At 33.4% G+C, this 27,793-nt stretch overlaps 2 protein-coding genes across 3 annotated transcripts; one reads left to right on the top strand and one right to left on the bottom strand.

Moving 5' to 3' along the window:
• Positions 1–10,604: 10,604 nt before the first annotated feature.
• Positions 10,605–14,940, bottom strand: LOC101247644 (receptor-like protein kinase 7). Its single transcript, XM_004245340.5, has 2 exons — positions 11,174–14,940; positions 10,605–11,060 (listed from the first exon to the last, which is right to left on the bottom strand). The coding sequence occupies exons 1-2, from the start codon at positions 13,275–13,277 to the stop codon at positions 10,741–10,743; spliced, it is 2,424 nt and encodes an 807-aa protein (XP_004245388.2). The 5' UTR covers positions 13,278–14,940; the 3' UTR covers positions 10,605–10,740.
• A 189-nt stretch (positions 14,941–15,129) lies between these two features.
• LOC101248899 (receptor-like serine/threonine-protein kinase At1g78530) lies at positions 15,130–17,590 on the top strand. Of its 2 annotated transcripts, XM_019215062.3 has the most exons (3): positions 15,130–15,732; positions 16,396–17,097; positions 17,191–17,590. In XM_019215062.3, the coding sequence occupies exons 1-3, from the start codon at positions 15,324–15,326 to the stop codon at positions 17,508–17,510; spliced, it is 1,431 nt and encodes a 476-aa protein (XP_019070607.1). In that variant the 5' UTR covers positions 15,130–15,323; the 3' UTR covers positions 17,511–17,590. The 2 variants fall into 2 exon arrangements, with proteins under 2 accessions (XP_019070607.1, XP_010325071.1); XM_010326769.3 differs by having other exon boundaries at positions 15,130–17,097.
• Positions 17,591–27,793: the final 10,203 nt, after the last annotated feature.

Raw genomic sequence — 27,793 nt, forward strand, 5'->3', positions numbered from 1 at the left:
CTGTTGGTTGACACTCAATATGTGACCGCCACCACATTTTTGCGTTCCCTTGAAACTGATAACTCACGAACTCAACACCAAACCATTCTACTATACCCATCTTGTGTAGTAGCTCATGACAGTCAACCAGAAAATCGTAAGCATCCTCAGATTTCGCACCCTTGAAGACTGGAGGTTTCAATTTCAAGAACTTACTGAAAAGTTCATGCTGATCATTTGTCATTATAGGCCCAGTAGTCAGACGTGGAAACTTGCCTATGTCCAATGAGGCATCCATACGAGGAGCCATAGTGGCTGCATGTTGTACCTCTGAAACTGGAGGTGTTGGTGCAGAAAACACTGGAGGTGCCTGACCCTGATCGGACAACCCACTAAGATAAGCGAGCACCTGATTTATCATCTCTGGGGTAGGCTGGGGTGGCAATCCCTCATTCTGCACTTGTTCATTTTCCCCATCCTCCCCTTCTCTTATTACTTCCTCAGTCGGTGGAGGAGTCACTGTCGTAGTATCAGATGGGCTAGGTGCTCGTCCTCTTCCCCTAGAGGACGTCCTCCCACGACCTCTACCACGGCCTCTTGCCGCTGCTCTTCCTCGAGCTACAACCCCAGTGGCTGGCTCAGACGCACCATGTCCCGCTGGTGCTGGTGTTGGTGTTGGCGTAGTCGTTGCTCTAGTTCTAACCATCTGCGAAATAGAGTGAAGATGGTCAGATACCAATTTGTATCACCTAGATACCAATTGGACCCAAGTAATAGCACGAAAGAAGAAAGAAAGAATGGAATTTTCCTAAAGTCTTATAGCCTCTCAAGGAAAAGTAAAGGCGTCCCCCTACTGTTCCTTAAGACTCTACTAGACTCGTTCTTGTGTGATGAGACCAACGAACCTAATGCTCTGATACCAAGTTTGTCACGACCCAAATCCGGATCGTGACTGGCACCCACACTTACCCTCCTATGTAAGCGAACCAACCAATCTAAACCTTAACATTTCAATATAATATCAACAGAAAGTAATGTGGAAGACTTAAACTCATTAATAAAAACCAATTCAATAACTATTATTTCCCAAAATCTGGAAGTCATCACCACAAGAACATCTACTTTAAACTACTAATTCTAAGAGTTTCTAAGAAGCTAAAAATACATAAGAAGCTAGTCCATGCCGGAAGTTCAAGGCATAAAGACTTGAAGAAGAAGATCCAGTCCAAGCTAGAAGCATTAGCTCACCCTGAATTTCCGATGTAGTAAGACTGGCTTGAATTACTGTTGAGTTGAAGACGATGGCACGTTTGCTGCACTCCACAAATAAACAAGAAGAAAACATAAAAGTAGGGGTTAGTACAAAACACGGGTACTGAGTAGATATCATCGGCCAACTCAAAATAGAAATCAATATATATCAAGTAATATCATAAAATCAACTATGATACTCAACATGTAGCAACAACAAATACTATATCATTAACAATTACCGTCAAACTCACACATGAGGACTCAAGCCTCGATACCATACTCATTTGGGAATCATGTTCATTAGATTGAGTATATTAACATCTTTCAAGATTCATTATCTTTATTTCTGTTGTGTCGGTACGTGACACTCTACTCCCTCAATATTCATTAATCCTCTTGTGTCGGTACGTGACACTCCGATCCCCTAAATCTATGTGTTGGTTCGTGACACCCGATCCCCTAAGTTCGTGACACCCGATCCCCTAAATCTACGTGTCGGTTCATGACACTCGATCCCCTAATACTACGTGTCAGCTCGTGACACCCGATCCCCTAATACTACGTGTCGGTTCGTGACACCCGATTCCCTAATACTACGTGTCGGTTCGTGACACCCGATCCCCTAATTCTACGTGTCGGTTCGTGACACCCGATCCCCTAATTCTATGTGTCGGTTCGTGACACCCGATCCCCTAATACTACGTGTCGGTTCGTGACACCCGATCCCCTAAATCTACGTGTCGGTTCGTGACACCCGATCCCCTAATCTCCTTCCATCAATTCATCAAGTCTTCTTTCTTACCAAGGCATCATCAATCTCATTACTTTAGTTCATCAAGCCTTCTCCCTTACCAAGGCATCATCATTAAAAAGAGATTAGGTTTTTATCAAGATTTGGGATTCAATAACTTCATCATGCTTAATATAATCACAATTTTATAATCACGTTCATGCATGCATACAATTAAGCACATAGCAGGGTTTACAATACTACCAATACATATCATTCTCTATTAAGAGTTTACTATGAAAGCATGAAAACCATAACCTACCTCCACCGAAGACTAGTGATCAAGCAAGCAAATTCCCAAAGCTTTGTGTTTTCCTCTTCGTTTCTCCTCTCTCGATCAATCCTCTCTCTCTCTCTTTGTTCTTTCTATTTTTCTTTATTCAAACCCTCTTTCTTTTACCCTAATTAGTATATAATTAAGAATAAAAGATAGCAATAATGACCCACTAATTAACTTAAGGTTACCTCTTTTAACCCCCAAGTAATTAGACTTATTAACATTAACCCACTAACTTTATAATTAAAGCAGGAATAGTCAAAAACGTCCCTTAAAACGTATCAAGAAATTCGACCCAAACTGGGATTACGCAGTCTGTGACGGCTCGTCGCGCCTGCGACGGTCCGTCCTGCTGCCCCGTCACAGAGTTCAGAGACTCAATTTCTCTGAAGAGTCTGTGACGGTCCGTCACACCTGTGACGGTCCGTCCTGCAATTCCGTTACGAAGTTCAGAGAGTCAATTTTCAGTATCTAATTTCAGATTTTCTAAGTGTTTTGAAACGAGACCCTGCGACGGTCCGTCGTGCCTATGACGGTCCGTCGTGGGGTCCGTCATTTCTGCCAGTTTTTCCAGAATTGAAGTCTGCTGCTCAAAACGACTAAACAGGTCGTTACAGTGACGGAATGGCAGGACGGACCGTCACAGGTGTGACGGACCGTCACAGACTCTTCAGAGAAATTGAGTCTCTGAACTCTGTGACGGGCATCAGGACGGACCGTCGCAGGCGCGACGGGCCGTCACAGACTGCGAAATCCCAGTCTGGGTCGGATTTCTTTACACGTTTTGAGGGACGTTTTGGACTATTCCTACTTTAATTATAAAGTTAGAGGGTTAATGTTAATAAGTCTAATTACTTGGGGGATAAAAGAGGTAACCTTGAGTTAAATTGTGGGTTATTATTGTCATCTTTTACACTTAATTACATGTTAATTAGGGTAAAAGAAAGAGGGTTTGAATAAGAAAAGAATAGAAAGAACAAAAAGAAAGAGAGAGAAGGGAAACGATAGAGAGAGAGACGCTCGAGAAGGGGGAAAACACAATGCTTTGGGAAAATTTGCTTGCTTGATCACGAATCTTCAGTGGAGGTAGGTTATGGTTTTCATGCTTTCATAGTAAACTCTTAATAGAGAATGATATGTATTGATAGTATTGTAAACCCTGCTATGTGCTTAATTGTATGCATGCATGAACGTGATTATATAATTGTGATTATATTAAGCATGATGAAGTTATTGAATCCCAAATCTTGATAAAAACCTAATCTCTTTTAATAATGATGCATTGGTAAGGGAGAAGGCTTGATGAACTAAAGTAATGAGATTGATGATGTCTTGGTAAGAAAGAAGGCTCGAGGAATTGATAGAAGGAGATTAGGGGATCGGGTGTCACGAACCGACACGTAGATTTAGGGGATCGGATGTCACGAACCGACACGTAAAATTAAGGGATCGGGTGTCACGAACCGACACGTAGAATTAGGGGATCGGGTGTCACGAACCGACACGTAGAATTAGGGGATCGGGTGTCACGAACCGACACGTAGAATTAGGGGATCGGGTGTCACGAACCGACACGTAGAATTAGGGGATCAGGTGTCATGAACCGACACGTAGAATTAGGGGATCGGGTGTCATGAACCGACACGTAGATTTAGGGGATCGGGTGTCATGAACCGACACGTAGATTTAGGGGATCGGAGTGTCACATACCGACACAAGAGGATTAATGAATATGAGGGATCGGAGTGTCATGTACCGACATAAGAGGATTAATGAATATGAGGGAGCGGAGTGTCACGTACCGACACAAGAGAAATAAAGATAATGAATCTTGAAAGATGTTAATATACTCAATCTAATGAACATGATTCCCAAATGAGTATGATATTGAGGCTTGAGTCCTCATGTGTGAACTTGACGGTAATTGTTAATGATATAGTGCTTGTTGTTGCTACATGTTGAGTATCATAGTTGATTTTATGATATTACTTGATATATATTGATTTCTATTTTGAGTTGGCCGATGATATCTACTCAGTACCCGTGCTTTGTACTGACCCCTACTTTTATTGTTTTCTTCTTGTTTAATTGTGGAGTGCAGCAAACGTGCCGTCATCTTCGACTCAACAGTAACTCTAGCCAGTCTTCGTCACATCAGATCTTCAGGGTGAGCTAATGCTTCTAGCTTGGACTGGATCTTCTCCTTCATGTCTTGATGCCTTGAACTTCCGGCATGGACTAGCTTTTAATTGCTTTAGCTTTTTAGAATACTCTTAGTTTAGTACTTTGATCATAGATGTTCTTGTGGTGATGACTTCCAGATTTTGGGGATAATAATAGTTATTGATTTTATTAATGAGTTTAAGTCTTCCGCATTACTTTATGTTGATATTACATTGAAATGTTAAGGTTTAGATTGGTTGGTTCGCTCACATAGGAGGGTAAGTGTGGGTGCCAGTCGCGGCCCGGATTTGGGTCATGATAGTAAATAAATATTATAATAGTACATTTAAAAATGAATCTAAATGTCAGAAATTAGTAATTTCAGCACTAATAAAAATAGACTTATAACATTCATAATTTCAAAGAAGATTATATTAAAGAAGTATAATCGGTAAAGAATACAAAAAAATTAAACAGATAAGAATACATACAATATTCATATCCTTCTTAAGACTTTTATTATAACAATATATATAGTAAAAGAAATACACAATGAGTAAATTTTTTTTTCTCCCATAACAAAAAAAAAAACAATCTAAAATAGTAAAGATAAAATTTATGATTCAAAATATCATTCTAATGAGGATCAACAAATATTAATATTTCAAAACAAAAAAAAGTACATGTAAATTGCCTAATAATTCACATCAACACGAGGCAAATGGTAAACAACAATTATTTTTAAATGATACATATATATAGCTAAAGATTCATTGGATAAGATGAAAAGGTGAAGAGTTGTTTAAGTTAATTTCAGTAGTTGAATGATCTTAGACATGCGGTACAGGAAAGGTGATTGTTTTTACTAATAATTCAATACATTTAATTATACTAACTACATAGAGAGGATAAAAAATTTAATCATTTAACCACATCAATTATAGAGAAAGAATTAATAACTTTTATTTTTTTAAAAAAAAAAGTAATTCCTAACAATTTCCTATGAAATAATTTCTAACAATTTTCTATAAAATATTTTTGTCTTTCAAAGTTTGACTTTACACCTTCTTAGTTTTAGTATAATATAATATTACTTAGTATGTAAATAATTAGAATTTAAACTATTGTGTCTAGATGCATGTATTTAAATATGATTATTTAATATTAAATTAATTATAAATTAATATTTAATTTAGTTTAGGGATAAAATAAGGGCAAAATGTTAATTCAACTTTTAAGTTAAGAGCTTCCCACTTATAATAATAAGAGTATATGTTATATCATCAAAAAAAAAATCATCTACCAGACTAAGTACAAATATGTCATAAATATTTTCTTGGGATAACTTAATATATATAGGTTGTAGACTACTGAACGTGAATATAATCGAAGACATCTATAATCTTTTTCAACACGTCGCATTAGTACCAATTTATACTCTATCAATAGTCATTTCTCCAAACTCAAAAGAGAATTTAAGAAAATTATAAAAATATTGAACCAATGATTTCTATAATCTGACCATGTACAAAATTACACTAATAACTTATTTTTAAGTCTAGCAGGGCACTCTTATAATCAAAGGTTCTGATACCATCATTCTGCTATCGAAAAAGAAAAGCATATCAAAGAAATCATAAGAGTTTTCAGAATGTTCATCTATGTATTTTTGTTTGTACCAACAAAATTAGAATATGCAAAGATGAAACAAAAAGAAAAGAAATAATACATACTTACTGGAGTATCTCCGATAAACATATGAAATTAGGAAGATGGTAGATTAGATTTTTGACTGATTAACATAGAATAGTAAATGAGACTCTTTGTTTCCCTTGTCTGTTATGCCTTTTCAGTTGCATCATTTATATATGTCTTCATTATTATATGATAGAATTACTGAAGGCTGAAACTAATAATTATACATTGTAATTAAGATACTATAAATTAAAAGTTTTATATTTAATATTAAAAAATAACTCCAAGAAATTGAACAAATTACAAAAAAAAAATCTCATTAAAATAATTTTCTCACCTATTAAAGCATCAAATAAGAATTAAGGAAACATAAATTAACACATGTAAAAAAAATTAACAATTAATTAATTTATAAATAGTCTAAGAGATAAACTTCAAAAAATGTAAACTATTTTTAAAAAAATAATAACAGGAAAACGTGTCTTTAAGATAATTAAACTTTATTATATACTTTATATACTAATATTTTACTAATAACCAATTAGATGATTTTTACTATTTCAATTTAAGGATAGGGGTAAGACTTTTGAAATTTAAAAATTAAGAGTAATTAAGTTAAGACTATAAAATAATTAGCAATTTATTTACTAATATTTAATTACTTTGATTATGATGTAGTACAGGGGCAAACTAGTAATTCAACTTTTGTCTAACATTCTTCCCACTTATAATAATACTAGTATATGGATACGTGCGTTGCACGTTACTTCATATCGATGAATAAAACGATAAACAATTTAACATTTAAAAAAATGTTTGTAATGTACAATTAACTTGAAGAATTTTTTTTTTTACATTTAGTCCTCCCTTTATTATAATTTTGATATATAAATTATATATTTGTTTTAAAAGATAAAATAAAGTAGCAAAAACAAAAATAGAGGCACACTATCTTATGATTAACTTTCTTAAAATGTCTTTTTTGTCTCATAAAAATGTTGAAATTAAATTAATATTTATACATTTCAAGAAGATAAAATGTTTGACATTAATTCATAAAAGATGAAATTCTCTTTCTCATTAAGTAGAATGCAATTAAGTAATTAAAATTTATAAATAAAAAACTTATTAGAAGAAAATAACTAAGATTTAAAGTGCAATGATTGATATTTAAATTATGTAATTATACAAATAAAATATTAATATTAATTAAATAAATCAGATTTTAATTTAATGGAGAGTCAAAATGACAATATTAGTATTCTTAAAGTAAAAATTTGTTGAAATATATTTTACATTTTTTTGTTAAAAAAATAATAGGAGCAATATTTGGTCAAAGGATAAAAAGATCTTCTAACTTATTAAGCATTTTGGTGTATCATTTTTCGACTTTGGAATTTGGATCTCATGATAATTTTAATGAAAATTGTCGAAAAACTAGAAATTTTATCCACAAGCACATGTAAGAATGATTCTTTACAAATATTTAAAATTTAAAATGTAAAAATATAATTATTAATATTTGAAATTAGAATATCTTGTAAGTATTAATTGTTCTGCATGTCTTATACACTATTTTTATGATTGTATTTGTCTCATTTTCTAAAGCAAAAAATACACCCTTCAATCAAATATATTCTTAAAATAAAATTACAAATACAAAGAAAAAGTATCATATATATAGGAGCAAGTTTAGCATAACGCAACCAACGAAAAATAGAAAAATGCTAAGACAATCTTTTTTCTGTTTTTTCTTGATAATGCAAATAGAAACAACGTTATAGTAATCAACATTCAACTTTTGACCATAAAAAATTAAAATATTTGGAAGACAAGTTAATGGAAGTGATATTCAACTACATAAATGGAGGGGTCTTACCATAGTTCTGATCTCGACAAATAAGTAAAAATAAATAAATACATCAAGCTTCGATATTTTAGTAATTAACATTCATTCTATAATCACATTATGCCTTGTAATCTTGACACAAATCCTCTTACCTTGAAATTTTCTTCACTTGATTAAAACTTCTCTAGTCTTCCACACACAAAAAATTGTATCACATGTAAATCTTTCTACAAAAATAATATTAAAAGATTGTATTTATAGGAAAAAATATAGCTTTGGAATATGAACATTAACTTACAAAGTTGAAAGTTCAAGTGTTACAAAAATTAAAAATTAATATTAATTAAGAACATAAATTAATCTAGAAGATAAACCATATTCATGTATCTATTTAAAGGGTAAATATTTAAAGAAGATAAATTAAATAAGAATTAATCTAAAGAAGTGCAAAAGTCATTAACATTTCTATTAAAATAATATAATTAAATATTTAAATTAAATAATAAAATATTTTTATATCATTTTAATTTATAATAAGGGTAAAATCGTAATTCAACATTCAACTTTTTTGGTTCCCTCTTATAATAATATACTAGTTTCCGAGAACGTGCGTTGCACGTTTATCCTAAAATCCTTCATATAAAGTTTGTACTGCAAAAAATAAATTTAGACTATATATATATATATATATATATATATCAAGAATTAGCTATTATCACATTTGTTACCGACCCAAAGGTATATATGTACATTTCACAAATTTCGTCAATAATTTATTTCCTCGTAAATTTAAAGAATAAAGTTACAATGGTTCATATCAACGTATAAGACACCATTGAATCTCTTCATCTTCATTTTTATTCTCTTCATGGTAATTTTTTTTTAATCTTTCTTTAATTTTTTTGTTAGTGAGTTGGATTCACTTGGACAGAAATCACATCAACTTTTTGTCTTGTAGGATATTCCATTGATTTTCATAAATGCAGTGAGTAAGTTAGAAGTCTTTCTTCTTGTCCTTGTGTAAAAGACTCTTTTTTTTATTCGAGAATCCAATTAAGTGTTCCGTCTCAACTTCTATATAATGATTTTTGTATAAAAATCAAACAAAAAATTTATTAAGACCACATCAACTTACATAGAAGCAATTAATTGCATGTCAGGAACAATGATATATTACCTGGAAATCGATACCACTTGAAACAGTTCAATGTGTGTTGCTTCACTTACTACATCATCATTGTGAAATATTAACGTCATTTCTTAACTGTATCTTCATAAAAAAAAAGTCAAATTAACAAAATTCTTTAGTAGTTGAAATATTCAACAAATAGATGAGTTAAAATAAAGATAAACAAAACATTGAGCATAAAAAACTCATAAAAAAATAATAGAGATAACATGATTACATGAGAAAGTAGAATACATAGTATAGGAAAATGGAGAATCTGCTAATAGAAAATTAAAACGTTACAAATTAAGTGATTCAAGAAGTGACCTTTTGATATCTTTAACCTAACACCTTAATATGAATTTTTTTTTATAAAAAAAGATGACAATGGTTTAAAGAGCATAATAAAAGTAGGTAACTTAAAAGGCTAAATTATTATTGCTATATTTTTGAAATTATTTATTCCAATGCATGTATATTTTTTTTATCTAGTAAAATTTTATCTAGAAATCAATTATGAATGAAGGACAATAAATTTCCACTTTAAGAATTAAATTAGGTCTTTATTATGTTATTAATTTCAATAAGTATTATTTAATAATATCTATCATATGAACTAATATCTAAAACATAATTAACTATTATAGGGGTAAAATGGTAATTCAACTTTGGGTTTTGGAGCTTCACACTTATAATAATATATGATGATGATATATGATATATATATATATATCTTTTTTTTTTTAATTCTTCAGAATTCCCCAAGGAAGCTTTGGAACAGGTTTGATGAACTGCAAATGCCTCCTTTCAAACGTAAATCCTTCTCATGATAATCTTGTAGGAAGTCTAGTTCTTGCAGCAGAGGTTGTAACGGCTGCGGATTATCGTGGGGTTCCAAAAAAAAATCCAACAGTATTACACAGTTGATAAAAGCTAAAACCATTGACTAGAGATTCATTAAGGGTCTAGGCTAACTTAAGTGATTGGAAAATGAAATGTTCCTATAAGGGATCAAGTTTTTCTACTCGTCAATTCTTTTGGTACTTGTTTTAATTAGTTTGTTAGAATTGTTCTGACCCTCAGTGATACCCTTGATGGAGCAGGGTCAAGTAGGACTAACACACTTCTAGGTTCACAATCTTCAGAAGATGAGGTGAACATAACATCTTCGACAAAGAAAGTAAGGAGCCCCGAGTCCTAAGGGGAGAGGGTGTATATGATGGCCCCAATGGAGGGAGGGCTAATGAGGGTACAGGATCAAGCAAGATGTCAAATCCCTGTTAAATGTGGCAGCAGCAACACTGCAGAAGCTCAAGCAACATATTTTTGGTGTTGACTGGTGCATCCAAAATGGATTCAGTGGTTTCACCATTGAACTGGATTCACTTTTGGTTACCAACATATTAAAAGATATAATAAGACTCCCAACTTCAAGGTGAAGAATATCATTGAAGACGTTTCCCAAACGATGAACCAAGCCAATGTTACAGGCTACAGCTAACAACTGCTACAGAAAGGCAAATCAAGTAGCAGACGTCCTAGCTTAGCTTACTACTAAGAATTTGTTAGGAAGAAGTAGTAAGGCTACGTAATAGAATTTGCAAGACTTCCTTCATGGAAGGCCTAGCGGAAGGGATAGTGCTGGTGCAAATAAGCCCCAACTTGAACATGGAACTCATTTCGTTCAAGAAACATGCTTCCTTGATTTCTTCATCAATAGCATCAACCACTGGATTGCCTTCTTCATGGTGGTTCCATGCCCATTGTGCAAGGTTTATGTGCTCATCTCCATTTATTGGTTCTCTCCCGGTAACCAGCTCCAATAACACCACACCAAAGCTGTAGACATCAATCTTGGCATTCACTTTCGACGTGTATGCATACTCTGAAATTCCAATTAGAACAACAAGGTATTAGGATAAAATCAATAAGAAACACGATACAAACGTACACTCTGGTGTGTTGTTGTCCATTTAATATGTGAACAGTGAAATTTACCTGGAGCTAGGTAACCAAACGTGCCAGCGATAGCAGAAGCAGTCTCTGTCTCTCCCCACTTAGCCAAAACCTTAGCCAGTCCAAAATCTGCAATTTTGGCATTCAGCTCATGGTCTAAAAGGATATTACTACACTTAATGTCACGATGAATGATTGGCGGGGAGCACTCGTGATGCATGTAACATAGACCTCGGGCAGCACCAACTGCAATTTGCAGTCTAGTATGCCATTCCAAGACACTATGTGCTGAAGCAGTAATAGCTTTTTCACTTCTTCTCTTCTGATGCAACCACTTGTCTAAGCTTTGATTTTCCATGTACTCGTACACCAAAACCTTTGAGTTTCCACTAGAAATGCAACATAATAACTTCACAATGTTAGAATGTCGAATGCTACCCAATACTTCAACTTCTGCAAGGAACTGTTTCTCAAGTCCGTAATCTAAATTCCTCTTGTTCCATATTCTCTTAACTGCCACAAAGTTCCCATTCGGATTGACACCAACTCGATAGACCTTCCCGCATCCTCCACTTCCAATCAAATTTTCTTCCGTCATATTCACCAGAATTTCGGATTCTGTGAATCGTAGCTGCTGGAAAGAAATGAACATCCACTCAGGGTCTTGGTTCTCATGCCTCTTCTTCCTCCGCATGAGTTGGTCTGTGGAGAAAGACCAATTCTTTTTACATGTATAACATAGCAATGTTACCATGACTAAAAATGCAACAGGGGCCACAACAGCAATTACAACTCTTGTTTTTCCACTGCAACGTGGAACCTGGATGTAATGGTTGGTATATTTGCTACACAGATTCAGATTATTTCTAAAGTTGTATTCTTTCTTGTCATATTCTTTTGGAATATGTCCAGAAAGCTGATTCGACGAAAGATCCAATGTTCTTAATCTCAAATTTCCAGTTATACTAGGTAAATTCCCGGAAAATTGGTTATCCCCCAAAAGAAGAGATGTTAAATTCTTCCAATGAAATAAATAGCTTGGAATTGAACCATTTAGGCGATTTCCCGAGAGATCTAAGACTTGGAGACCAGAAAGATTAGAAAACATTTCTTGATTTCTCCCCATCAATTCCATATTTGCATCCAACATTGGTAACCTACCAGAAAATTGGTTATACTCCAAATGAAGATTTGTCAACTTGTTCCATTCAAACAAGTAACTTGGGATAGACCCCTTTAAGTTATTGCTTGAGAGATCCAAGACTTGGAGAGCTGAAAGACCGGAAAATGTTTCTGGAATCTCCCCTATCAAATTTGACTTTACAATGAAAAGGGATGTCAACTTCTTCAGTCTTCCTAATTCCCCTGGAATTATAACCTGCTTAAAGCTGTCAATATAGGATATATCCAAGGTCTCAAGCTTTGATAAATTTCCAATTTCTCGGGGTATCGAAGTGTTGAAATTATTGAACTCAAGAGATAGATATTGCAATTCAGAAAGCTGACCTATAGCTCCTGGGATATTACTGAAGCTGTTTCCAGCAATATTTAAATTATATAGCCTTGACAAACGATGAAGGTCACTAGGCAGTGGTCCATGGAATTGATTCCAAGAAATATCAAGATATTCCAGGTTTGAGCAGTTGTACAAGGAGGTAGGAAATTCTCCTCTGATATAGTTGGTTTTCAGGTCTATCAAATACAGGCTTTTGAGTTCACATAGGATTGGTGGAATTGTTCCGGTATGTAGATTCACATCTTGAATAGAGATGCTTGTAACAGAACCATTTCTGCAGTCTATACCATACCAATCGCAGTGTGAGGAATTGGAATCCCATAATTTCTCAAATCCCCATACTTGCTTCAGCTCCAACAAAATGTTCTTCTCATTTTCGTAGACATCACTCTGTAAACCGCCCTGGAAATGCATAAAGGCAAGTAACGAGACAATGAAAAGGTAAACTTGTTTCCTGGGAAATGAAAATGTAGATTTTACAACATGAATATGATCAATTTTCATGGTTCCTTTGGTTTGATTGTACTCTTTTTGTGAAGTATATACTACCTCATTCTCTACAATTTCTTTGTTGTTATTTTTTTTTTCCAAGTGTTTGATTGGATCATTAATTAGCTTTGAAGAAACCATGTATCATTATCATACAACACAAGTCAGTCAACATGTTATGAATATTGTAGCCGACACTGAAAGGGAAATGCTAGCAAAGTGTTGACTTGTTAAAAGAAAAGAAACAAAAGTTGACTTGACTGACCTTTGTGGCCAAGAAATAAACAGCAAAGCAAGAAAGATCTTTGCCATTTCCAGAAAAATGATGATGGGAAAGGAAACAATTTTTTACCAACTATTTTTCAATTTTGTCGTGTTTGGTTTGACTTAAATGTTTTTGAAAATATTTTTCAAATCAACAAAATGACTTACCTCGAATACATTTTTCCAAAACTATTTTTCAACATCGCACCTCAACTTTCCACTTTAACTCAAGTCTTGGTTGCCAATTCTCGATACTAATGCGAGATACAAGTCTTGATTCTTTATTTGAGACTTGATTTTCGATCACAAATCGAGACCCCACTCTCGAGTGTCGGATCGGGTCACTGTTGCAGTCGAAATCCAAATTTGAATGTTGTGTCTAAGATTATAAAAACATAAATAATCTAATCATTCATAAACTCTTTATCAATTATTTACCATCGTAAAATTACGTGATTTTCACACATAGTAGGAATACATACTCGAAGAAGTCATAGTATACTTTGGAAATCTTCACTAAAATTAAATGAAAATCTTTTCTTTATAGATCTTGTTTTTCTCCTTTACCTTACGTTTCATGAATAATTTTGATAAATAAGACTATACTTTACGAAGAGAATGAGGGGACCATTTAATGGATTCCCACTTTGCATCATCCTGAATAGTGGGTATGGTGTATAGTTTTAAAACTACCAGGTCTCCATCTTTATGGGTAGTTTAAAGTTACTACAGGTCTAGGATTATACTTATATTAATTTTAAACCAAAATTATAATTATGTGGGTCATAGAAATTTACAATATATCAGGTCAGGTTTCGAGGTCGGGTGTCGGAGTTGGATCCCGAGTCAGCTGTTGGGTGGGGTTTCGAGTCAAGTGCTAGAGTTGACTTTTCAGGTCAATGTCGAGTCCTAGGTCATGTGTCGGATTCGGGTGTCAGAGTTGGATTTCGATTCGAAAGTCTTGGATCAAAATATTTTAGTCTTAAGTAAAAAATAAAAATATTTTCTAGAAAATGATTTTCATTCACCAACCAAATAATAAAAAATATTTTTCATTTATCAACCAAACTTGAAAAAATAAATTAAAGACAAACTTATTTTTCAAGAAAACATTTGAAAAATATGTGACTATCTTTTTGTTTGTAATCTAAAGAACTGCCAATTATTTGAATCAAATTAAAATAGGGAAACAAAATTAGCTCAATTCAACCTAATACTAACAAGAAATAATTTTCTAACCTAACTCAACACAAAAATGAACTCATAATCCTACTACAATTTTTGTGCAAGTATCAAAAACTTATGCACCCACTAGTATTAAATATTAAATCGACAGAATGTGCAACCTTTTATTCTTAAAAAATTGCTAACAGATCATATGAGCAAATATAATAATAATTTAAGATAAATTGACACGATGTACTTTAAAATTGGTACACATCCCAATCCAGTCCTCATCCCAATGGTGTTGCACTATTTACAAATTCATTTAATTTTCACATATTCTCTTTCTGACTTCAAATTTTTTCTTCTGTTTTATCATTTTATTCATATTGAGAGTATCAAGTCATTGCGGATTGTTCCTGGGATGATCCAATATCGATTCTTCTCAATATCTCTGTATAGGATTTGTACGTCTCATATATTATTTGTAAGCTATTATATAGTACGATTATTATCGAGCATCAAAAAATATACAAAATCATGGCTGGTAAATAGAAAGGAAGAGGAAGGAGTAAATTACTAGCTTGACTTGGTCAAAAGGAGACAACTCACCAATTATTCTTCAAAGCCAAATAGTTGGCTTTTAGTTGACTATTTTATTGTTGAAATATGAGTTGTTTATTTATTTCATACTGACTTGACAGACTTCATTATCAAATGAAAAGAAGCACATGAAGGAAAATAAAACATCAAATTAACATGATCCAAGCAAGCTCTAAACTTTTTTGGCTCAATATGCAAATCTTCTTCCTAATTAGCCTGTCTTTCCAAGAAACCTTACAATTTTCAGGCACGGAACGGTCCATATTACTAAACATGAAACAACACTGGAGCGATTCGGAGTTTTTCCAGTCGTGGAATTCAAATTCTTCAGAATGCACTTGGCCTGGAGTTTGGTGCATCGATGACAGGGTAGTCACAGAACTACATCTTGGAGGAAAAAACATAACCGGAACAATTTCATCGATACTATGTGAGCTCAAGAACCTTACCTTCATTGATCTCTCCAACAATAATATTTCAGGAATCATACCACTAAGCCTGAAAGATTGCTCCATGTTACAACATTTGGATTTGTCCAATAATTCATTGAGCGACCGGATTCCAGGTGAGTTGTTTGAGATGAAACAATTACTCAATTTGTATCTTAATGGTAATATGTTGTCTGGTGAGATGCCAAAAGAAATAGCATCATCCCAGCTGAAAAATCTTAATCTCTCTGAGAACTACCTGAACGGTTCGATACCAGAAGATATTGGTAACTTGAAAAATATTGTGAAACTGGACATGTCACATAATTCTTTAAGTGGTTCAATTACTAACAAGTTGTTTCAGTTGCATCATTTGCGTCACCTGTCCCTAAGTTTCAACTATTTGTCCAGTGTGATACCTGATGAAATGAACTTGTTTAGTTTGTATGATATGGATCTTTCACATAACCAATTGACTGGTTCTATACCAAGGGGATTTCAGTATTTACCTGGACTGCATGCTCTGGATTTGTCATATAATCAGTTATCAGGAGATATCTCGCAAAGTATAGAGCATCTCAGGCCTAGAAATACTTTAAAGCTTTGTTCCAACAAATTCTCAGGAAGCATTTCTGCTGAATTTGTGAAGTTAACATACGAAGAGAATTGTTTTGACGAGTCCAATCTTTGTTCTGCATCCAAGAACTTATCCGTACCTAGCCTACCAAACTGTTCCTCTGGTGATGAGGTTCAAAAATCTTCAAGACCAAAACACTTGATTATTATTATTCCTATTGTAGGATTTGGGGTAGCAATACAGTTAACATGGATCTTTTACATGGTCAGAAAGCATTGGTGGAAAACAAAGAAGCGGAATGTTAAAGATGACATAAAGTTCATTTCATTTCAAAAGTTGAAGGTGACTACAGAAGACATTTTGTGTAGCTTGAAAGACGAAAACATAATAGGAAATGGAGGATCAGGCAAGGTCTATCGAGTTGTGATCGATCAAACAGGCAGTACTTATGCTGTTAAAAGCATAGGTCATGGGGGAAAATCAGGTGGAAGACCCCAAAAGGAGTTCCTGGCAGAAGTTAGAACACTTGGTAGCATTCGACACAACAACATTGTCAAGCTCATGTGTTGCATCTCAAGTTTAGACAGAAAGCTTCTAGTCTATGAATACTTTGAGAAACAAAGCCTCGACAAATGGCTTCACGGAGAGAAAAGAGCAGTATCACCAGGTCAAAGTAGTACCCCTGCCCTGGATTGGCGAAAGAGACTAAATATAGCCACTGGTGCAGCTCAAGGACTCAGCTATATGCACCATGACTGTACTCGACCCATCATTCATAGAGACATTAAGTCCAGCAATATCCTTCTGGACTCAGAATTCAATGCAAAAATAGCAGATTTTGGATTAGCAAAAATACTATCGAGGAGAGATGATAATCCTGAGACAGCTTCTGCTATTGCTGGAACATTTGGTTACATTGCACCAGGTATATTACAGTTCAAATATTTATCGTACCTCAAGAATTCTCAAAATAATTTATCCAACTGTAATATTAAATTTTAATGTTTGATCCTCTCAGAGTATGCCTCGACATTCAGAGTGAATATAAAGACAGATATATATAGCTTCGGAGTGGTGCTATTAGAATTAACAACAGGGAGACAACCCATTCTTAGAGAGGAGCAAATGAATCTAGCACAATGGGCTCAACAGCGTTACAAAGATGGGAATTACATTGTTGAGGCCCTTGATGAAGAAATCATGGAAACAAGTAATGTGGAACAAATGAGAGATGTTTTTAAACTAGGACTAATGTGTACCGGAGCATCACCATCTAGTAGGCCGTCAATGAAGGAAGTCTGCAACATTCTTCAAAGTCTCAGAGACCCCATTTTTTGAAAGAATAGAATGTTTAGCCTTACATAGATAAATGTAGTTGTATTTTTTTTAACAGAATGAGAAAGTCATGTTGATAACAATTTCTTCCAGCAATGTATACTTTAGTAATACTGTCACAGGACATTTTTTATCCTCAGACAGATCAATAGCCTCATCTGGTTTAAGTGGTGTCAAACACAACGGCGTGTAAGCTTTACCTTAGAATGTAATTCCTTGTTCATAATTGAGATGTCGCGATGCAAGAGCTAAGTGTCCTGGTAATTAGATAGATTTTAAGCACACTGAGCATTAAGGTCTAACAATGCTTTAGGAAGGGTAATCATGTTGTGGATGCTTTAGCTAAATTAGTCGTAGAGGTTAGAATCATTATCTTCTTCTTCTTTTCTTAATTCTTCATAACTCCCTAAAGTAGGTTTTGGAACATACAGGTCTGACGAACTGCAAATGCCTTCTTTCAAACATAAATCCTTCTCATGATAATCTTGTAGGAAGTCTAGTTCTTTTAGTTAAGTTGAATGGGATCGTCCATTTTCTGAAAGGGGGCACAACATGAAGGCATAATTGATTGGAAAAAAATAGTCAAAAGATATAGGAGAGTGTTTTTTAAATGAATAAGTCCTTATTGTAGTTGAGGAGATGATAATCAGCTTCAAGAAGAAGAACTTCATCTCAAAATACTCAAAAAAAGTTTTTCATACTACCAATGTTATTGAATTGCCTCTGCTTATGAATATACTTCATAATAAATGTGGACTCCTTACCGTGAATCTGAATTTAGTTAAACCTTGATACATGTACCGGATATTGGGTGAAAACAAAAAAAGGATAGTATAAAAAACTATCCCAAGTGTTGCAAACCTATTAGCTGGAGCTATCCACTGAATGTAGAAATGCAATATTGATGGCTCCTCTAATGAAAATCCAGACTCCGGCTCGTGGATCTTTATGTATCAGAGATATTATGGGAGAGTTAATTTATGCTACTACTATTGTCATGATTAACACTACTAGCCTACGTGCTGAGGCCAAAGCAATAGAAAAGGAGTTGGAATATTGTGTGAGCCATCAATATCTACAAATCTTCATGAGTACAACCAGAGTAATAACAAAATACAGATGGTCAAATTAACTTGCAAATCCTCCAAATATTTTCTTATCAAAAGTGGTATCAATCTCAAACGAGGTTCAATCTTTTGGGGAGGAAATATTAGAGGACTATCTCAGGGTTTTTGACACTTTACTAGCTTCTCGGAAACTATTTTGAGGATGGTAACATGTTGTACCCCAACTTAGGGATGCAACTAGCACCTAGTGCGACACTTGACCCTGAGTCGATCCTTGCTGGACAACTAATTACCAACATAACACCAACCACAAAATCAAGAAAACAAACAAGTATATTTCAACTTCAAAGGCCTCTATCTGCAAGGACCCTGTCAACATAATCTTCAATAAACTCAACTACTTCCAGCAATTCATATAGAACAGAAACTAAATCATTTATGGCCCGTCGAGGTCACCGTTATATCTAGAAACATATAAATGAACAGATATAGTCATATATGATTAAGGCCAACAGACCACTGAGCTAAAAGGGCAAAACAAAAAGCCCAGCATAGCCGACAACACACATCTATCCAATCTAATGTCTGCAAGCCTCTAAGAGTAATATACTTGGTCGGCACAGGGCCACAACCTACCCAACAGTTGAATATGACAAAACACTAGAAAACTTTTAAATTTGGCTACTCTAGAAGAAATAGAGCTGACCAATCTTCTGCAACTCGGGACCTGCATGCAAAAATGCAGCACCCCCGGGCCGGCCCCAGGCATGAGGCATCATTATGAAATGATATATAGAGTATGAAAGACAATAGAATAACTGAGCAGGTATCATAATGTACTAAAAGTAAATCAGGTAAGAAAGTCAAAAATAAGATGAGTGTACTTACCTGTAACACCTTAGAATTTGGTAAGTATGGTTTGGAAAGTGTCATGGTGGTTTAACGGGCAGGTTCAAGGACCATGAAGTGGTCCACGACCTGTCAACCCATCCGTGAACCCTACTCCCTAAGGTTTAGGAGAACTTGATCCCTCACGGATGCCTAAACGTCCTATTAAATTAGGTCTTCGGCCTAACTCACAACCTTAGCTTTTGGGGTGTGTGTTGCCCAAGACCTAATTTCAACATGGCATCAGAGTAGGGTCTGTCTCTCCCGATCTTGGGCCTTTAAAAAATTGTTCCAACGCACCAGATGCTAAGCACTGGCGTGAGTTGGGGTGTTAAAGAATGACAAAAGTCTCACATCAGTGGTTAATGAGATGGTTGAACTCCTTATAAGGTTTGGGCAATCCTCCTCCCTTTGAACTAGCTTTTGGAGTGTGCATTACGCCTAAAATCTAATCTAACAGGTCCATGTAAGGGTAAAGGGCCAGTTGATAGGGTCGTGGTGATTGGCAATAAAATCCCAATGTTTCCCTCTTGTTCACAATCACCTTCACGGACCTTGAAGTGATAAACGGTCTGTGAAGGCCTCCGTACAGGTCCCATCAGCTTTTAAGTCAGGACTATTATAATATTTTCCTATGCGTCTAATATCTAAGTTATGTTGTTTTGACCCCTATTCTAAGACCTATATTAGTATTTTAAGTCCTAAAACTACCCATTCTAAACTCATTCTCCTACAATCCTAAATTCCCACCAAGTTGTTCTCCCAAAATTCCTTTCTCGCGCAAAGAAAGAAGAAGCTAGGTTTCACTTCAAGGTTTCCAATTCACCATTGTTTTTGGGACTTGATCATCAAGATATGTTAGTATTCACCTATGGAGTCTTTCTTCCCCATTGGGTTCCCAAAGGTCCCAATTCTACAAGTTCAATTCTCAATTCAAAGTTAGGGTTTTGTTCAAATTTCATGGATTTTTCTCAATTATGATTCAATTAGTCAAGCCTCCAATTCATGAATTAAAGTATTTACATGATTTTGAGTTGAATTCTTATGAACTCATGCACGATCGATGATTTTTACTACGAACAAATGATAGAGCTTATGAACTATGCAATATGAAGATATGCATGTTTAGATGAACTTAATGTATATGACTTGAGTATGCTTTAGATGAAAGTATTATTGAGATTGTGAAAGCTTTTCTCATATGCTACTATGATCATGATTTTCAAAGGTTTTCTTACCCAATGATTCATAAGGTTGAAAGGTTTTCTTACCTAAGTTGAATCAAGATTTAAGGAGTTATTCTAAAGGACTTTAGCTTAGATTGGTAGCTTAGATGTATCTTTCCATGGATAATGAAATGAATATGATTAATGACTATTTCATAGGATTTTACTTAGCATCGAGATGATATTGAGATGGAGGCTCCTAATAGTAGAGGTCTGGTCTCTAGTAGTAATTTCATTGTCCCTAAGTATGTGCCCCTGTCGGATTTCTTAGCTAGTAATCCACATAACTAGAAGTTTATGGTCCTTGCCTTGGCAAGTAGGACATCTATTTTCGGTGTGTGATAGACATCAGCTTTCATGTGTTTAGCTCACATGGTCCATGTCGGTTAATGGTAAACGTCCCACAATATTGAACTAAATTACTTTCAAAGAATCTCACCAAGTGTTTTAAATATGTTAAGCTTGCATTGACCATGATTGTGACTTGTGTTTCTAACACCTTATCTTATGTTTTAGATTGGTCATTGCATATCATGTAAAATCTTTTTAGCATGATTTCATATCATTTGTGCATTGTTATCTTACTTGGTACATTCCATGTAATAATGCATATTTGTGCCTATATTGTTTCTCTAATGTAGAGTTTGACGCTCCTATCTCGCATACTTGTGGCTACTTGATCTCTCTTGTCGATTCAAAGATTGGTGAGACCTCATGTTTCGAGGACCATGACATTTTTATAGCTTTTCTTTATTTCAGTTTTCAGACATTGTATGTAGCGTATGAGTGTTACGACCCAATTTCGAAAACTAAATGATTTCGAAGCCGATTCCACAACTTTGGCAAATTTTGTCAAAAGGTTTTGGAAAAATTTATAATTTGGGAAGTCTCCACTTGATTTTTTAGAAAAAAAAAATAAGAAAACCATTAAAAATGAATTTTTAAAAGAAAAATATTTAAATAAACCAGAGTTGGGTAAGGGTTCAAATTATTCTCTAAGGAAGAGTTTAAGCACCTTACAGAATCCGCTAACTCGCGGTTGACCGATGAATTTTAGAAGCTTGGCTAATTTTGTAAAAAAATTAAATTAAAAAAATTCTTATTATATTATTATTTTTATATATTATATTATATATTATATTATATATTATTTTATATATTATATTTTATATTATATTATATATATTAAAAGTGAAAAGCTCTTTCGCGCAAAGTTAGATTACCAAAATGCCCATAAAAAATTAAAGTTTTATACCCTTTAAGGATTAAATTAGACATATAATATTAATATAAATATATCAATAAATTTCTTAAAATTAATAATATTGCTTGAATTTTAAATAACTTAATATATCATTTATGTGAAGTCTTTATAACTTCTAAAGTAATACTTTTCAAAATTCTTATACCTTTAATCGTTTCCACATTTTCTTTCAATCTGACATTAAAATTAGTAAAGTTTGCTTTCAAGAAATGAAAATTTTCAAGATTACTTTTCAAATTCCTATACCTTTAAAATACTAATCATATTCTATCTTATTTAATAAATTTCATTAAAGATTAATCCATAAAATCTTTAATTTCTTATCAGTTATCCCTTGCTCCACAAGTTCAAGAGCTTTTTTTTTTCTTTATAAGCTTCTCTGAATCTTTCACCCTTCCGAGCAAGCTATCTCATTGTTTGACGAGTTTGTATCCCTTCTCTATAGACTATTAGCTTGTAAGAATTTTTTTTGTTACGACTAATCGTTAATCAGATCCTATTTTTGTTGTACTTTTTAGTTGTCAATGTCACTAATCATTGTTGATTATTTCTTTTGGTTTTAGGTGTTTTCTCTTCTTTTACCTATTGACACACTCTAAAAATCTATTTTATTTTCTTCCTTCCACATATTTACGATTAATTTCTACCTATGTGGTTGAATTTTGAAGCTCTTCACGGCTTGTCAAAATGATGAGGGAGATAGTAAGTTAGTTATCAGTTTTTCTATATTTTCACAACCTTTTACCATGTAGTTTGTTCTAGTTAAATTGTGTTGATTAATGTATTGATTATGTAGATAGCTTGAAATAAGAATGTAAAAGAAAAAAAAGGACAAGAAGTACGTAGTAAACTATTTGTATATGAAATAGAAAATGCACTTGATTCATGTATTTCATTAATTAATATGTGAAAGGTGGACAGGGAATGGCCAAATATCATTGTAGCCCATCAAAGCACTATAATTCTTATAGTTATTTATTGTATATAAGAAAAATAATTTAAATATAATTGGTATTTTATTTTAATGGGAAAAGGGTCTGATATACCCCCAACTTTGTCATTTAGAGCTGATATACCGCTTGTTATGAAAGTGACTCATATATACCCCTACTTGTAAACAAATGACTCACATATACCCTTTTCCTCTAACGGAAATGAAAAAATAATAATTTTCAATCTAAATTTTTATTATTTTCTTCAAAAAAATATAATCCATATGAGTAAATTTAATCCTCGTCAAACATATTCTTTTGACTTTTTTTTGTTTCAATGACTAATTTATAATTACTATTTTGATAATCAAATTTATTTATGTTTCACTAATATTCTTGTAAAACTTATTGTAGATGACCAAATTTTTTTCGAATACGAAATTACATTACAATACACACAAAAAAAAGTTTATTTTTTTTCTTTAAACTAAGGAATGAAAGAAAAAATAAATAAGAATAAGAAACTCAAATAATTATAATGAAAGAAGTCAAAAAATAATTTATGTATGAAAAAAAATTAAAATATACCTTGAGCGTTTATAGAAGAATCATATATATCACTAAATAATTTTAAATTTTTTTATAAGTAATAAATATAAATTTAAAACTAATTATTTAAAATTCTGTTAAATGAAGGGTATATGTGAGCCATTTAGTGAGCCGTTTGTATAACGGTAAGAGTATATATGAGCCACTTTTATAATGATGGGTGTATCAGCTCCAAATGACAAAGTTGAGAAGTATATCAGACCCTTTCCCTATTTTAATTTCTAGCAATATCTCAATAATTGTATTTGTAGATGGTAGGTTTTCAAGTTAATTATGCATCATTTACTTTAAATGCAATAATCGCTAAAAAAAGCATTAGCAGAATAATTCAGAATGTATTTGATCTATTTAAGTAGTCTTATTAAATACTAAGTATTGGCTACACTATAACATATGTAAAAGGAAAAAATATGTGATAATGATAAATCACTTTGGCTGTTTGTCATTGATATGCAATTCAAAACTCAATATAGAATCTAATTTACAGATTAATATTGACATGTTTGCCTTCCTAATAAAGCTTCACTAAATATATATTTAACTGTTTGTCATTGATATGCACTTCAAAACCTAATATAAAATCTAATTTACAGATTAATATTGACATGTTTGCCTTCCTAATAAAGCTTCACTAAATATATATTTAACAATTTATCATCCCATTATATCTCCTTCAATTAGAGAAATCTGATCATACTTATAATTCACTTATTTTGACATAATAAAAATACGAAAAATGAAGTGTTGTAAGTATAATTAATTATAATATTAGTAGAAGCTATAGAAAACTTTTGACTTCTCTATCATAATGCAAAATATTATAAAATAAAATACTATAGAGTTCTTTTAAATATATTATTTAAAAGTGCAAGTCAATAATTTTCAGGTCTCATTTTAATTCATTATGTATATTAATGTTATACCTTCACTAACTCTTCATTAATCTTTCACACTTGTATAATCTTTTCCACATTCTCAAGAAGTTAATGTCATTTAAAATACCCTTTGATTTTACTTAATAATATCCTATAAATGGTAGCGTTGTATGCATCATGAAGAGACTTTGGCCCACTTTAGTGAAACAAAAAAAAAAGGTCAAATCCATCGATGATCCCTTAAAATTGGCATCAAATTTTACTTAGACACTTTAACTGAGTGATATTCATTTTAGACACCTCATGTGGGTCCCGTTGTGCAATTTAGACATTTTTTGCTGATATGTCAAAGCGAGTGTGATACACAATAATAGCGCGTGAAATGCTTAATTTAGCTAATATTTTATTTTATTTTCTCTTCTTCTCCAATTTTCAAGTCACCAACTCCCACTATTTTTTCAAGCTTAAACTCCTTCAATGGAAGTCAATCTTTTTATTCAAATCCGTTTTAAGTCATTTTTTTTATTTTTAACGAAAAAGGGCCTAAAATACCCTTGAAGTATTGAAAATGGTACAAAATTACCCTTCATCCACCTATTGGCTCCAAAATGTCTTTTTCATCCACCTATTGGCTCCAAAATACCCTTGTCATCTACCTTTGAGTTCAAAATTGACCACTTATTTAATGATTTTAAATTTAAACTATTTAAATATTTTTAAAAATACATGATGCTCAACTATTGGTTATAATTTAATTTATTTGTATCATTTATAAACCAACTCACTACCCACTCATTACTAACTAAACTCCACCCAATTAATAATCCAACTATTATATCAAAATCGTCATACACACTACTAAAACACGATGAAATTATAGATTCATGAAAATGACATCTAAAATTATTCGAGTCCGAATTAAAGCCCCAATTAAACTTATGTTGAGCCGCTTATTTAGGACACTTTCAATAGGATTCTCTTTCAAGATTGAATTAGAAATTTATGATTAAATGTAAAGAATTAATATATCCCGAATTAATTCATGCACTTTTTTAAAATATACTTTTACAAATATTTATGATTTGTTTTAAAACCTTTAATATATTAGTTTGAAAAAAAAGATATCTATGAAGTAACATCACATAATTGAGACGTAAGAATAATTAAGATGAACATAGTCAGACTTTTAACTTTGTCGGTAATTTTTATTTAGACACTTGAATGTATGATAAATTTACTTCTATATATTGTTATATCAAAAAATTGATTTTCGAAAGGAGTTTGATTTATTTTAAAGGGTATTTCGACTTTTAGAAGTCGCCACTTAATTTTGAGAAAATTAAGAAAAAAACTTTTGTTTTCAAAAGACTTAACAGAAAAATCGATTGAAAAATGTTTAAGGGTTTGGGATTCCTATTAGCGTCTTAGGAAGGTTTCAAAAAAGCACCTAAGACGCTCCGCTAACTTACGGTTTTCCGACAACTAACTTATTTGACTATTTTATTAACTTTAAGTTTGCGAATCTTTGAACTTTTTTAAGATTTCTATTTAAACAAACTTTAGAAGTCTTGACATATTCATCATTTTGAGATTCCATTAAAGTTAAAACTTTTAGACTTAACTCTAAGCGACTTTCAAATTCTAACATCTTTAAAGCTTCAATTTTTTAGTTTCGAGTTTGATAAAGCGAAAGGCGTTTGATGGGGTTGGAGTTTCTAACTCTAAAACTAACGACAATTCAAACAAACACACAAACAAGTAGCGAGACAAGAGAGAGAGAGAGAGAGATTTGGGTCCAAACTCGGGTTCTGTTCGCCTTGACCGAGTTTTGGACCCACCTGTTTTTCGGGTTTTGACCCATTTTATCACCTGTCCTAATCTAAGCATACAAACATAAATACAAGAAAAATAAAAACTACAAGGGCTTATGCCCATTACAAATAAAAATACGAAATAAATAATAATAAAAAAATAAAAAAAAAGATCTTCCAATCCCTCTTTTTCCAACTCCTTCAATTCTTCAACCTAGTTCAATTTCGAGGATCTATACGCCGGATTTTATGACTTCGACTCGGTGGAAAAGGATTTAGAGTCTTTATGGCTCTTCCGAAATGCGAGGATGAACGTTGGAGCTCGGGGTGAACCCTCCTAAAAAATTTCACACATAACACAGAAAATGGCGAAATATATTAGCAAATATTCTCCAAAATGCTTACAATCAATTTAAAAACCAAAGCTACATAATCAGAATACTAAACTAGTATTACGCCACATTTTATTAGATATACTCCCCTTTTACCGACCTCAACAGTAGCTTTAGCATACGTTTGGTAACTTAACAAATGCCTTCAAGAGGGCCAACAATTTAACTAAATCTTGGCAATATTAAAAGCAGAAACTGCATTAATACAAACAATTCAAATGCCCAAGAACATTATGCAATTCAAATTACTAAACATATGAAGCATCCGAAACCCGTTCATTACTAAATAGAGGCGACAATGTGAAACGGAACGAGGAAAGATTATACTTGAACATACAAAAGCATTTGAACAAGACGAAGACGCAACACATGAACTTCGAAACAGTCAAACGCCACAGAGTAAATCCAGATTTAGACATCGCAATTCATTCTTTCAACTTGAGGTGAAAGAATGAGGGATACGACATCGAGTGTTTAGCACTCATTCAAATTTCAACTCGAGTTTTCTCAAAGAAAGTTATCGACTGTTCTTCTTAACTCACGATTTTCACTGCTCCAAATTGTTTCAACTGAAAAAAATTTCAACCCAAAATCGCTAATGAAGATCGACAACAGCCAAGTCGAAAGACTTTTCGAGAAAATTTCCTACCCCCCCAAAATCTCTAACCAAACTTCTAACTCCAAAAATCTGACCCCAATTCTGCCTTTCTGAAATTTTCTTCACAAAATCTCTAACCTAAATTTTCAAAGATTTTCTCAACTCAAAATCTTTCCACCGCTCAAAATTTCGACCACCCTTTCAACGTTTTCGGAGGGCGTAATTATAGAGGAAACTAGGGTCTCTTTTGGGTTAGGAGGGCGGGAGAAAAAGGAGAAAAGGTTGGGGTAAAATCGATATTCTAGGTCTCCATTTGAATTCGAAACGAGTGAGAGGGACGTTGCGGGAGAAACGACAAAAGACAGCAGGTGTCCGTTGCTAAATCCTCCATCACGCGCGATAAGAGAGATGAGGGAAGGGAGACGAGACGCGTGAGGAGAGGGGGTCGCGGAAATGTTGTCGCGTGAAGGGAAGGGACTTCGCGTGGGGTTTTCCGCTTTTGGGTGTTAATTTTGTTGGGTTTTGTCGCGTCTGGGGTTTCTGTTTTGCTGGGTTCGCGCGAGGGAGGGAGTTTGGGAGAGAGCGTGGGGGAGACGCGGGTGAGAGAGGGACGAAGAGGGAGGA

This window comes from Solanum lycopersicum, chromosome 8, assembly GCF_036512215.1.
Source record: "Solanum lycopersicum chromosome 8, SLM_r2.1".
NCBI lineage: Eukaryota > Viridiplantae > Streptophyta > Magnoliopsida > Solanales > Solanaceae > Solanum > Solanum lycopersicum.

Excerpts from the sequence above, each read along its gene's own strand:
- LOC101247644 (XM_004245340.5), bottom strand. The coding sequence starts at position 13,277 with ATGGTTTCTTCAAAGCTAATTAATGATCCAATCAAACACTTGGAAAAA. Across the intron at positions 11,061-11,173 it reads GTTTGGTTACCTAGCTCCAG|AGTATGCATACACGTCGAAA; the intron begins GTAAATTTCACT and ends TTGGAATTTCAG.
- LOC101248899 (XM_010326769.3), top strand. The coding sequence starts at position 15,324 with ATGATCCAAGCAAGCTCTAAACTTTTTTGGCTCAATATGCAAATCTTC. Across the intron at positions 17,098-17,190 it reads ATTTGGTTACATTGCACCAG|AGTATGCCTCGACATTCAGA; the intron begins GTATATTACAGT and ends TGATCCTCTCAG.